At 35.3% G+C, this 14,103-nt stretch overlaps 1 protein-coding gene across 5 annotated transcripts in view; it reads right to left on the bottom strand.

Moving 5' to 3' along the window:
- Window positions 1-14,103, bottom strand: part of SLC9A9 (solute carrier family 9 member A9) — a 213,233-nt gene that overhangs the window by 160,764 nt on the left and 38,366 nt on the right. For all 5 annotated transcript variants that reach the window (XM_027811790.2, XM_005443656.4, XM_055724067.1 and 2 more), the window contains one exon: window positions 5,940-6,055. In XM_027811790.2, the coding sequence (XP_027667591.1) occupies window positions 5,940-6,055 (116 nt within the window). The remainder of the gene's footprint in view (window positions 1-5,939; window positions 6,056-14,103) is intronic.

The following is a 14,103-nucleotide window of genomic DNA, read 5'->3' on the forward strand; positions in this document are numbered from 1 at the left end:
TAATTTGCTCTTCAGTATTCAAATAATTTATAAATGCAGTTATTCCTGAATGTCTAAACTTGATCTCCCCTCCTGTTCTTCAAGTCTGTAGTTTCCATTCCTAGCCTAACGAGGCACACATAATTTGTCATGTTTATTCCTTTTCTTTCCAGCAACATTTTTCCTATTCAAAGACTCATTTCAGACACCTCCTCCCTAAAGTGACTCACTTCTTTCAGTCTCCTCCTTTCAGTAATGTTTTCTAGCCCTCTAATCACTTCTAATCAGCCCATATCTTTCCTGAAATACAGTGCCCAAAATGAGATCCAAGTACTGTAGTTGACAGGTGCTGTCAAGAAATAGCGCAAAAAGTTGCTGTAGAACATGTTAATAAATCCTGTTTTCCTTTTTTCTTTTTTTTGCTATGTATTGGTACTGATGACATTTTCAGGTTGTAAATGTGAAAAACTTCTCAGCAGTAAATGATCATTTCTTACTCTCTATCTATGAAGTTGATTATTTCTAAGTGTAGCATTTATCCTTGTTGATTTTAGGTCACTGCAAGAATCATATTGAGTTCTAATTGTGTCCTTCAGAGTGTTTGCTGTCTCCTCTGAGGATAGTATTATACATTAAAGATGCATTCTCTATTGCATTAGCCAATTCATTAATGAAAATGTTAAACAGTATCTGTCTAAGAACAGACAAGTAATCTTTAGCACAAGCACTCCATCTGAGTTCAGTAAAATATTTTCACCTTGTTTTACCTACCACCGTCTAGTCATTTCCTCAAGATCACATTTGCCTTTGTTAATTATGAGAATCTATGGATATAGTTCATTCAGAATAGGCATAATAAAAGGGATGTGATACTCTACTATGGAAGAAAGTTCATTTTAACTGATCTCTGGATAGAATAATACTCTATAAATAGTTATCATTGTCCAAAGTAGTCACATCATGTTTTGTCTGATGGGTGACTTTAAAACTCAAGGGAATTATTTTAAAAATTCAATATTTGCTATCATATACCACAGTAACACATCTAATCTGTGAAAACTTTCATATCTAAGTAAAGATCATAGATACTGCATTGCAATAAGTACGGCCTTTCTGGCTTTCGGAAGGCAATTTTGAGGAACATTGTGATAACTACTCAGAGAATTGTATAATTCATTATATACAATATGTATTATAAAAATACAAAACTACTTTTCAATTGAGAGCATCTCTTCACCTCTTACTTCAACCTAAGCATATGTGGACAGAGGTAGAGATAGGTAAAGAACTAGGTGACTGTAAGGACAGGTAGTTGGGGGACAGCAAACAAACGTCTTTTGTGGCAGTAGAAAACTGACAGAAATAGAAATAACATGTATCAGAGTTCCTGATTTAGAAAAAGTTGTCAACTTCATTAAAAATGTCAGTGATGGAAAGCATGAAATAGTGAAATATCTAAGAATTTCACAGTACTTGTGCCAACAGAAGTCTGATTCACTTCTTCCTTGACTTCATGGCCTGAGGTAACATCTGTTAGATGCTGAATCTAGCATTATTTCAGTTGTACCCAAGTCAGAACAAGTGTCTGTGGAGCTGGTTTTTCAAAAATATCTGCTGACATATGTAGAAACAAATTGACTTGTTATTAATTCCTGTAAAAAGTATGTATAACTAAAATATCAGCAAACTACAACAGTCTCTAAGTTAACTGTATTCAATACTTCTTTGCTGTTATGTTTGAAAACAGTAACAAAGATCAGAAAATAAATGAGGCCATTATATAAGGTACTGGTACTATTGTCCCTCAGTCTTCTGACTAGAACTATTAATGTCTTTCATAGCTTACAGGCCTAAATTCTTTTAGGAGGGCAGTATCAAATGGGAAGAAAGTAAGATGAGAGAAATCTTGCTTATATTTTCTATCCGTCTTTCTCTAAAAGTAACAATTCAAATTTTAATTATAGTCTCCTTTCCCTACTAATCAGTCACACCACTCACAGATTAGTTCAGTGGTAAGAAGAAAGCATAAGAACATTTCAACTAAACCCACATTTATAAACAGTCTTCTATAGTCTGTGTATAAAAAGTATTACCTTGCTGCATTTATAAATTATGCTTCTTAATGCAAAGTCCTTTGATTTTATTAGAAACAGAAACTGCTCTTTCTGATAAACATCCAATTTCATCAATAACAGCAGCAGTGCAACTCACAGGCCCGGCTCAGGTTTAACCATAGTAACTTCAAATAGAGAAAAGGCTTGTGAGTATCAGGCTGACCAAAGGCAAGGGAGTTCACATAGCTCAGGAACAGCTGTGCTTCAGCAAACCTTGTGAAGGTGAATCTGTTTTCTATGCTTGAAATGTCAAAAGGTAAAAAAAAAAAAAGTGCTAAAGATACATGAGATGGCTTTGGATTAGAAGGTCATCCCACAGAACGTGTTAATAACAGCTAAGCCAAACTGCCAAAGCTGTATTTTTCAGTTATTTTTTGGTGGCTAAGGCAGAGGTCGAATCTTTTATTTCATGTGCTGGTTTTGTTCTGTCATTCACCTGATTCCATTACAACCACTGGTACCCTGAAGCTGCCTATTGCTGGGGCTTATTGCTGTGTCTACCTTTAGACCACAGAGGACAGTTGGTGTCAGAAGATCCTTATCCGTGCTCACATGTGGGGCAGTTCCATTTTGCAGCTCTCTTGTGCTCAGGGACTGAGAGCCTGGGGCTCCACTCACCTCACCAGCACCTTTTCCACAGCCTCTTTGCTGCCCTTGATGAATGACACATACCAGAGCACAGGGAGGAACTGCCTGATCCCCTTTGATGAGGTCACACCAAAAAACCTCCCATCAGGTTATATCAGAAATCACAATACTGGCACAAGGGAACTTTTTCAGCAGCGAAAAGTGAAATCTGTGTTGGTTTACACAGATGAAATAACAAGAAGAGATGATTTCTCCAACTACATGATAAATGATAGCTATTGATCAGAGTAAAGAAGAATATAAATACTGGTCTGATGCTAGAATAATAGACAAATACTGGTCTGACTCTTTAAGTCAAAGACTAATGAAGGGAGAATTTGGGAATTTTAGCATTCTGTTTCTTAGAAATTAGATGTCTCACCTGGAGTCTTGAAATAAGAAACTTTTTCTGCTGAAAATGAGAAATTATTGGAAGGAGATATTTTCTGTAAAATGAATTATTCACTTGAAAGTAACCTTGTTATGTCCCTGAAGTTTCTACATTTTCTTTCTAGAGATATAAGAGATTTTTGAGGCATCTCTAAGTATCACAGATGTTTAGGGAACACAGTCTATAATGCAAAACACACTCCCAAGTATATCCAGTCATAAATTAATTTCTGAATCTTAGTTCAAGTGCTAGTTTTCTGTATAAGGGAACCCACAGCGTATAAGAGCAATTCTTCTAAACTAATGTTATGGGAAAATTTCTATATTAAAGATCTTCAAATACCCTTCAAAACAAAAACCTACAGAGTGCTATGACATTATTTCCTCCTTCCTAACAATATTAGTAACTTTTAGCTGGCGTACATTTGTTTACTGCCCTGGTAGTAAAATTCTTCATTTAACATGTAAACATCTACCAGTCATCTTTACTATTACAAATAAGGAAATCAATCAAAACTGCTTCCGTCAAGTCAACAGATCAGTTTTCAACATCTTTTGAGACTTAATTGCTTTCCACAGCCAAGGGAAATTAAATATTTTTTTAAATGAGTTTATAATCGTACACAGTGAAGAATTAAATGAAAAATCAGGTAGTGAATCTGACAGGAGTTTATTATATCATCTTAGGACAGTAATGTATTATTTTATTCTACTGCTATAACACTAACAACATTTTATCAGAGATTTCTTTTTATAAAAAAAGCTAGATATCACTTATAAATCATTAGACTGATTATTTTATGCCCTAGTTTGTATCAGCCCTCTGGGGCACAATATTTTAACTGATTTTGGAATTCCAATGAACTCTTTACATGGCTTGAGGTTATAATTCACTACCAATCCTACAACACAATGAAATATTTTCAGCAATGTCTACCATTTAATTAAGCAAAGATTTAATTCAAAATTCTCTAAGTTATTGAGGGACTGATATTTACAGATATCATTAGTAAAAACATGAAATAGCTTGGAATATTGTGAATAGATAACAGAGGGAGCAAGACTAAACATTAAAATACTCTTGGATATGCACAGACACTCTGAGCAGAAGAATAATTTAAACCAGTACTAACCAATGATAGTTTGTCACACTAAATGTAGTTTTCTCAACTGTAGTGTTAGCTTTTTAAGCCTATTTAAAAATCTGGGAAAAATAATCCTTGTCACTTATTCCTTCCATTGTAAGAGGAGCTTCATGGTTTTTTTCCCCCTCATGATCGTTCCAGATTAATCAGTGGTGATTTAATAATACTATAATCAAAATCAGTGCCTTCGTCTTACAAATGTCTTCTCGTAAGTCAACATGTTCATTTGTAAAACTAAATAGTATTGTACTGGAAAGTGGGAAAATAAACTTAGCCAACTGCAAAACTCTATTCATAGCAGAATCAAGAAATATACTTGGAAGCTGTAAGCAACCTTTTATTCCATAAGCAATTTATTTTCCTGGGTTTTCTTTGTGCTTCTAATTTCTATGTTTTTCACTTGCTCTGAAGACAGGCTCCAATCGTGCTGAATCTTATTAAAGTAGTTGGATGATTTTATAAGTGGCAGCATATTGGATGCTTGGATTAATTTGAGAATAACAATTTGATGCAGCTTTTACAGCAATCTTGCAACAGCTGGCTTTGTGTAAATAAATATTTTAAAGCCATCAGAATGATAAATCACAAGCTCAGTCTTTTGTTAAACATTGAAGGTTTATTTAAAGAATAGAAGAAATTTGTAGAACAGTGTTGCTTTTTGTCATTTCTTTTAATAGCCATGAATTTGAAAGATTTATTCATAAGTTTCTCAGAGAAGCTTCTCAAGGGTAGTTAACACTAATGCAGCATGTCATGTGCATCACAAAATGCTTTCTGTTCCACCTCCTGGAACAGCTCAACTGAAAATTTTGCAAAAACCTGATGTACCCTTGCAGACTTTGTACTTTGTCTCTCTGTAGGTAAAATATAAAACAACCCCCTTTTTTCACCTCCTCCTTCACTATTGTCCCACAGATGCAAAAAGCAATACTTCCCTTTTAATACCAGAGTACTCTTAATTATCCTTTTCAATGTAACAAAGCCTGGACATATCTATGAAACCTAGGCTGACTTTGAGGTTAGACCTGTTTGATTTAAGAGGCTGGACTAGAGGACCTCCCGAAGTCCCTTTAAATCTAAATGATTCTGTAATTCTGTGATTCCAAAATTCACTGAGTCTGTTTCCCAGACTTGGCTAATTACTGTAACTTTAGGCTTTAAATCTTACATCTGCAAACTCAAGTTAACCTGTTGGTATGTATGTATGTATCTTTTTAGAATTATATCATCATGAAATGCTGCATTCCAATTGTAAACTGATGCTTTATAAACAGTATTTATAGGGCCAAATATGAAAGCTACATTCTCCGTATCTTTCATTGGGTTAGATCACACGTGAATGCGATATCTAAATGATTAACCATAAGGCTGCAGTGTTACCGCAGTTCTCGTATCTGCCATGAACATGTGGGGGCCCTGAAGACTGGAAAACGTTTTTCCAGTCTCCCCAGCAACTTTATTTATAAAGTTTGTGAGCAAAGCATAGATAAACCAGTTACTCAAACACAAGGGATGTCTGCTGGAGCCAATCTGATGGGTGACTATCAGAATATCAGACATGTAACAGCTATGAGAATAAAAAAGTCAAGAACAGAGACTTTGAACATTTCTGTGGCACAAGTAGTTGTTATATTCTTGTTTACTCTTCTGACTTTTGGAAAAGCAATTTATTTTAAAGGGTTACCTGGATCTGTGGCAGACATCAGCGATCCAAAAAATAAACAGTCAGTGAAGTGGAATTCCCATCCTTTTAACTGGCCAATGCGTACCATGGCCTTCACAAACCCATACATTATCAACCTGTCAGAGGAAAGATAAGACAGGCATTCAGGCAGAGTATATAACACTTATGCTTAATTTACAGTATTAAGAAGGTTCTTATTCTCTTCAGCTTCTTTTAAATAAATGTATCATGTGAATACTGAACATAACCTGCTATGACATAAAAATTCTATTTCCTATTCAAACTGTTCAAGTATTGTGTTAAAGCATCCTACACAATTCCAAAGCAAAGACTTTTCTGAATAATTGTCATCTGCTGGTAGCAGAGGACAATGCTTTTAGCTGTTTATTTTTCAAAAAGAAAGATCATGTAAGCTTATGAAGACATTATTAAGACCAATTTGTCTAACGTAGAACACTTACACAAAGGCATTTCTACTATCAGCTCTGTGGCTTTCTCTAATAATTCTAAATGAATGTTTTATTCTATCATCTTTTAAATGTTAGCTGTATTCAAAGTTCCAGATAAAGTCTCCAAACAAGACAGATATTTTAACAACTCGCAATGGCAGTGAGGCAACAGTGTCACACTTCAAAATTCACTACCTCTCTGGTTTCACAGGGAAGGTTAACATTGGTTAATATAACTAGGTAATGCTATCTGAGATTTAACTAGGTAATGCTATATGAGATGTGTAATCTAAAAAGAATCTTGAAATATCTTGAAAAAAGGAATTCACTTGTTGTCAGAATCTGTAGTTTATTTTTTTAATTTTTTGAACATTTTCAATCTGGTTGATAAAAAACCCAATTGCATTCAATACATTTTTCATAAACACAAATTAAGAACTGTGCTCTTCTAACTACAGAATTAAGAAAACTCATTTAAACAGAGCTACATCCATTCACATACTTCACTACATTTTGCCCTCAGCTATACTCTGAAGATGTTTCTGAAGTCACATAAGTACAGAAGATCTGAGTGACAGATAAAATGCTACTAAACAAACAGCCTGAGAGTTAATTACAAATTGTTTTCACATATTTTACCAAGCTGTAGATTTTCTGAAGTATAGTAACCTTATTACATTAAGAGGGAAGCAGATAGGTCACCACAGAATTTCCCAATGATCCTAAATATTTGTGTATGTATTTACATAAGCTGCCTAGCAAACAGTTAGTCACCAATTGTTCTAAAATAATTCATACAGCTGTGGGTCTCCTTGATTGCTGAGCTCACTTTCTCTCCATTCCCAAAGAATAATGATTCAAGACCCTGCAGTTAAGTTAGTCTTTTTATCCCCAGCACACACACACCTGCTTTAAGGAGTGAGTCCTTCAAAAACTGCTGCTGTGCTGCTGCTATCCTGATTCGCAATCGTCTCCAAAGTTGAGTGTAATGGAAGTGAATATATGCATGCCTTTTAGAAATCAGTGCCCAAACCTGCTTACGGTTTTGACCAGAGATACTCTTCTGACTCAGTTAAAAATATTTAAAAATATTATGTAAAATCAAGTTTTGACTACCTGGCAAATTTAGTCATGTTAATTCTTTAAATACCCGGCATAGACATCATCCTGGTCTTTAGCACTGTTTCTTATACATTACTAAATATATTCAGTATATTTCAGTATGTATGTACAAAGTTGCAGATGAACTAGACAGAATTGGATTCAGGTCTTTCACTGACATAGGTGGTCTAAGTTTGCCATAAAGTTTAGTAGTACAGTAGAAGACTTACAGAACCTGGTCTTAGTTCACATACCATCCAATTCTTGGCTGCACTGAAAAGGGAAATAAAACTGAAGATTGGACTAAACAATAGTGCTGATTTAATCACTGAGATTAAGATCCAGCAGAGAAAAGAGAACAGCAAACTCAGAATATTATGTTGTGGGGTTTTTTAAATTCATGCACTACTTAATACTTTTTGGTAATGCTAAAAGGGCAAAGGTCCAATTTTTCAAACATAAACCCAACTAAGTGCAAACGTAGATTTGGATTATGTGAGAAACTGCAAGCTTAAATAAACTATGAGGATCTGTACTTGTACCTCCTCCATCTAATACATACAAAAACATGTACAGCAATAATTTCCTATTGTAAATTAATATTTTAAACACACTGATTTATCTTTTCTTTAAAAGCTGTGTATTTTAAATGAAGTTAATAGATTAAAGTGATCATTAATCACCATTTATCAATGATTTCTTACTAGACACAGCCATACAAAATGCAAACCCTCCTTCACTTTAAATAACTTTACAATAACTTGAAAACAGAAGTAATCTCAAAATTTGGTTTCTTATCATCTTCCCCAAACTACACAAAAAGTTAATCTAGAGGCTGTTTTGAAAACTGGAAACCAAAGGGCAGTTCTGAACTGGAGTAAGTTCTCTGATGTTTGTAAAATTAACAGAACCATGGCAGTTTATACCAGCTGAGAGTTTTCTCTCAGGAAAAAAAAAAAATTAAATTCATTGTAATACAGGATATACTCACAATCCACTAAAAAAATGGGAACTTAACTTATTGAATTTCTCTAGATATACACAAGCTCTGTCATGTGTTTAGTATTTTTTAAATTTACCTTTTAAATGAAGTTGCTTTTGTTATCCCATACATATCAGATAATGTTCTCAGTTTCACACAATAGTGTGAATAGATTCTCTAAGAGAGATCCCAATTCCAAATCACAGGAGCTACTCTGCATTTTAAAATGCAGACTGGTGAACTTGAGATAGACTCTAGTATTCCAGCCTGTAATTTTTTATCCTTCAAAAATGTCACTCTGGCTTTATCATTTTCTTCAGTGACAGAGATTATTTAGGTGACACAGTCTAATATCTAGTCAAATTTAGACAATAAAGCAATTTATCTATAAGAAATTTTAATAAAAACTTTTTTTAGAGTACTAATTGATGATGTAGTGCAACTTTTCTACTACATATTGAAAAGTTGGATTGCAGCAGGATACCCGAGCTCCTGACAATAGTGTTATTAAACATCATCCAGTACTGCTCAACACAAGTGCTCTTAATGGGAATCTAGTGGGGAAAGCATACCTCAGTGACAGCAGAACATTAATCTCAAGGAAACACCCTGCACTGATACCCCTATTACTATTATAAACTAGATTTGGAAAAAAATAGTCTTACTGATTTTTAGAGCTGCTGTCATTTCATTTGATATATCTAGGTTATTTTTAGCAAGTTTATACCCAGCAAGTTTCAGCAAATCTGATTGCTGTATTCATCTTTGACAATCCATTTAATATATATGTTAAAAAAATATTAAAATATCTGTTAAAAAGCTGTAAATAAGTCAGTGTCAGTGACTCTGATTTTCCTCCAGAATGTTCCTGTCCCACTGGAATGCACTCCCAAGCCAGCGCTCCCTGTTGACACAGAGTAGGCTATTGACACAAATCAAATTAACATTAGGAGCTCTGAATCTGTTTATAGGTTGGTACTTCTATCTTTCTGATCGTGAAACGATTTTTTTTTACTTTTTAATTTTTTACTAATCTAGAATGCTAAAGTTTATTTTTTATTCTTCTAGAATATCAGAACTGAGATCTTCAAGGCTGCATAAAGGAAATAGAAGCTGAGTTACAAATCAGTGTAACCCTAATTTCCAATGTGGCTTTGAAAATCTTAACTTTAAAACACCATAAATTAATTTTATTTCATATACTTTTTTAAATCTTCCTTTTAATCTACATTGTAAGTTCTTTGGGAAAGTGGTTGCCCCTTAAACTTTATCTCTGTGTGCTATGTGATACTTCTCTGATAATAAACTTCATAAAATAATTGCTACTTTCTATATATATATGGATTTTGTGTTTATACTGCAAAGTGCATCATTGAGAATACTGTATTAGCCACTTGAGATAGAGTTCTTCTGTTTACCCAAAATGAAGTAGCAAGTAGTATTTTGTGGAACAAAAAGAATGAGGCACAGATCTATGAAAGGACTTAGATAGGAGACTTCTACTTATGTTGAAAATCTGAATCCTTAGAGCTGGTTCTTTAGAAGCCTTACCACACTTAATTTTCATCCATAAAGCCTCTTACATCCTAACAGGTCTTTCTGGGGGGGCTTGTCCAGCACTATGTAATGCATGTACTGATTGTTTAAAGATCCTTCGGGATTCACAAACTAGGGAATGACCTCTCTGGCCAGTGAGGTCGATTAGAGAGATGCTGAGACCTGGCCCTCACAAAACCCCAAGCTGAATGAAAAAGAGGCGGTTCCAGTTTGCAGTCCGCTTTCACTCAACTCTATTAGAGCAAGACAGGTGAGCCTCAGATTCAAAACCTGCTTCACCTCGTTCCCCTTCATCCTTCCTAGATAAGAGACATCTAGGTTCCCAATGCCTAGGAGCTGCTCCACCTTGCTCATCATTAGCCATTATTCATTAAACTAAACTGTTGGGACGTTCATGAATCTGAAAGTGTGATGAGGTATCCACCTCATCCTGGGTGATGGGAATCTGAGCTAGAGCCTACACTTTGAAGTCTAATTCTTTTCCCCTGTGTTCCTCTAGCTTTGCATAGGTAACTTGAAGCTGTGTGTTGTGCTAGGTGGCAGTGTCCCAAACCATGTCTTTTTTTTGCATCTAGGAACATACGACTGTTCAAGGAGCTACATACAATCAGTCCAGAGCAAAGAGCTGACTTGGGTTTGTCCCGTCTCCTTATCAGCTTCTTACTGTTATGAATAAATATGCAAATCCAGCAATTTATTTCTGTGATCAGAAACATTATTTAGAAAGAGGTGGCAAGTAAATTGATCAGTAAAAAACAGTCACGGAAGACTTCTCAGTTGGACTTGGTGGTGGTTCAGTGCTGCAAATAATATTTGTAAATAACTGATATGGTCATGGATTTGGAACATAAATGAAGTAATACAACAGAAGAATAAAATTCAGATTAGCTTTGCTGCAGAAGAGCTGACATTTTCTACACCCAAATTTATTATTTTTGAAAATGTGGGGAGGAGCTCATGAAGCTAGAGCGAGTGTTTTGCCACTTCAACAGGAAAAGGAAAAAACAGTAATGTAATGAAACACAGGGGAATTAAGAATTCTCCAGATTATGCAAGTCTGGCACTTCAAAAGTGCCTCATCTCTAAAAAATGTTACATACAATGTCATTACACAGCAGAAGAGACACTATATAAATATTTGATTTGCCGAAGTAAGATTAATCTTCTGGGAAACAGCCTTAACTACCATAATTTCCAATTAGACACATAAAATCTCAGTACAACGATGCAAAATAAACTTCAGACTGACAAAAAATCAAAATAAATAATACACTGAGCAACCAGAACAAAAACTCTGCAAGGCTTTAATGATTCTCAGCAGTGGGTTGTCCTCACAATTTTGAAGCTGGACTGAATTAAAGCTTGCCTGTGTGAAAAAAAGGAAGATTCTCCATATGTAAATTGTCCAGGTTTTTTACTACCATAGTTCTGCTGCTACTAACCTTTTATTGCCATGCATTGAGAAAAGGAGTTTGGAAAGCACGTTGTCTGGCTGGGTAATGCTGCAAGTTTCTAGTGAATTTATTTATAAAGCTCCTCTCTAGGAAAGCTACTCTGGGATTGGGACATTCTTGAGCTACCTGCTGTTCAAATGTAGAGGGAAAAAATGAGCCCTCTCCTAAGGACTTTAATAAGTAATTACTACACAAGAAACTATATAAAAGCTTGGGGAAAAGCTTTAGATGCAGCTCAACCAAAGCTTATTTTTTTGCAAGAGTTTCCTTTATCAACAGCTGGTTTTAAGAAGGAATCAAAAAAGAGATAGTGAAATTGCTTTGGGGTTTTTGGGGAATCTCTTGTCAGAAAGTTCTAAATAATAAAGCTTCCAACCAGTATACTGCTAGCAGGAGAGAGATAATTTGTAGTTTTGAAACAAGCAGGCTATGTCTGATGCAGAATAGAATGGGGAGGCTGGAGGAAAGATGCAAAGAAAGAAGATGTTGAGGGAGAGGGACTGGGAGAATGATGTTAACAGAAGCATTATGAATAGCTGTAAATGGAATCAGACCACATCTGTGTAGGAGAAAGATACTGGAGTCACCAGGACAGGAAAGGTGAAAGCCTGGCAAGGGTTTTAGCCATATAGGTGGATGAGAAAGGCCATATAAGAAACGTGTCAGTAAGCAGCATACCTGACATCTAAACACATAACAAAGGGCCTGTACTGTACCTAAATACAGCTGGTAAAAAACTAATCCAAGGTACCAGCATTTCTGAGAATGTAAGACAACATGGTGTCCAAGGGAACTGTTGAGAGGGGCTGTATACACGTGAACAGTGAACAAAGGAGGGGCATGATGACAATGACAAGCAGGCTACCTTTGCATAAAGTAGCTTAGGTACATGTGAGATGAGACAAATACAACTCGAAATAAATCCTACAAATCTCTCATGGTAAAAAATATGCCCGAATGGGGGGTTTGGTGGGAAAAATACTGCTGAGCTTTGCTTCCTCAAAAATCCTAGCCAAATCTTTGGCTTGCAGAAACTGTCATCACAGCACCTATCCCTCTGCATCAGAGCAAACAGAAAAAATTATGGCAATAAATACATATTGGCAGGTTGGTTTATAAGATGCTGCTTCTTTGATAAGTAACTGCATCCTCACATGCAAGCTATTGGGAAAACCTATCAGTTCTAAAAGAATTGACTCAATTTAAAGCTGTAGGGGACATAATTAGAATGCAACAGAAACTGCTAAATGCTGTGCACAATACACATACTATATCTTCAATACAGACAGCCCCATCTGCCTGATGATTTTATCAGCAGTCGTATTTTCTTCAGCTTTGCTATTCATTGCATAACCACTGCTGAATCACACTGCTAAGGGTCTTTATTGTGTTAAAGGTTTAAAAAGCATGATTCCAGATTTAAAGTGTTTGTGCAGTTACGCTATGTAGCATGAACAAGACTTGTAATTTAAATCTTTCTTGCCAAATATGTTTTCTAATCTGCAGAGAATTTTCCATCTCATATTCTAACTCCCTGAAGAATCTTACTCTATCTAGACATGATTATCTTGTAGCCTGGAGCCAGTTGAACATAGCTACAGATCGTAATCGCGCAAGCAAAAGATGAAAAAAACCTGAGTAGCTTTTCTTTCTTTTCACAAGGAATAGCAATATTAATAGTCCAACAATAGGAAAAGTAGATAATTTTATTCTTGCATGTGTATGAAGTAACACAGTGATTGAGTGATCAGTATCACAACAGTAAAAGTCACTAGAATTTAAAATGTGTGCTGTAAAACATAAATAGTACAGCTGAAAATGAAATACTCATTCCTTTATTCTGATCTTTGTATTTCTACCATGCCAATATATTCCTGTAACTTTTTGTATACAGTGGAATGCTGTACATCAAATGTTTTGGCTACAGTAATTCATTATTTCAAAGTGCTCTATGTAATGTTATAGTCTTCTTTTTGTCATCTTTTAAATCACTAGAAAGGGGATTATTATGGGTTTTTCTTTAATAAATCATTTGCTAACTAATCAAAGCAAAAGGAAACCCTCAGTGAAGTGTCTCAGGTAACAATAAACCAATAATAAATTTACCTTAAGTTATTCTGTATAAATCGCAAAAGAAGAAAACCCCTTTGGCTATAGAAATAACTGGAAGAACAGAAAAGAAACTGACTTTACAAATCTGCTGCATACCCTAGTTACCTGAGGCACAGCGACTATTCAACAGCTGAGTATAAGAACTATACACTTAGCTTTAGCACCTATAGATCTGACAACAGTTCCAAGTAAGCACAGCTGTGTTCCTGGCAGGACATTAGGTGATGAAAGAAGTGCTTTTTCTTAGCATTTCCCAATGACCAATGGAAGAGATCTACCACCAAGATTTTTTAGTAGCCACAGATTATTTTCTGTTTGCTTCTTAAATCAGAAGTTTTGATGGGAGGCCTAACAGGGAGGAACACACCTTGAACCTCAGAGATAAGATACATGTGGGTATGAGTAAAAGAGGCTGCATTTCAGTAACCACGGTACTGCAGGTAGCTTAGGTCTTTAGGTATTCCTGTGGTATTGAACTTTTGGGAAAGTAATGGTGGTTCAAAGTTATT

The sequence above is a fragment of the Falco cherrug genome, chromosome 11 (assembly GCF_023634085.1).
Source record: "Falco cherrug isolate bFalChe1 chromosome 11, bFalChe1.pri, whole genome shotgun sequence".
Classification (NCBI taxonomy): domain Eukaryota; kingdom Metazoa; phylum Chordata; class Aves; order Falconiformes; family Falconidae; genus Falco; species Falco cherrug.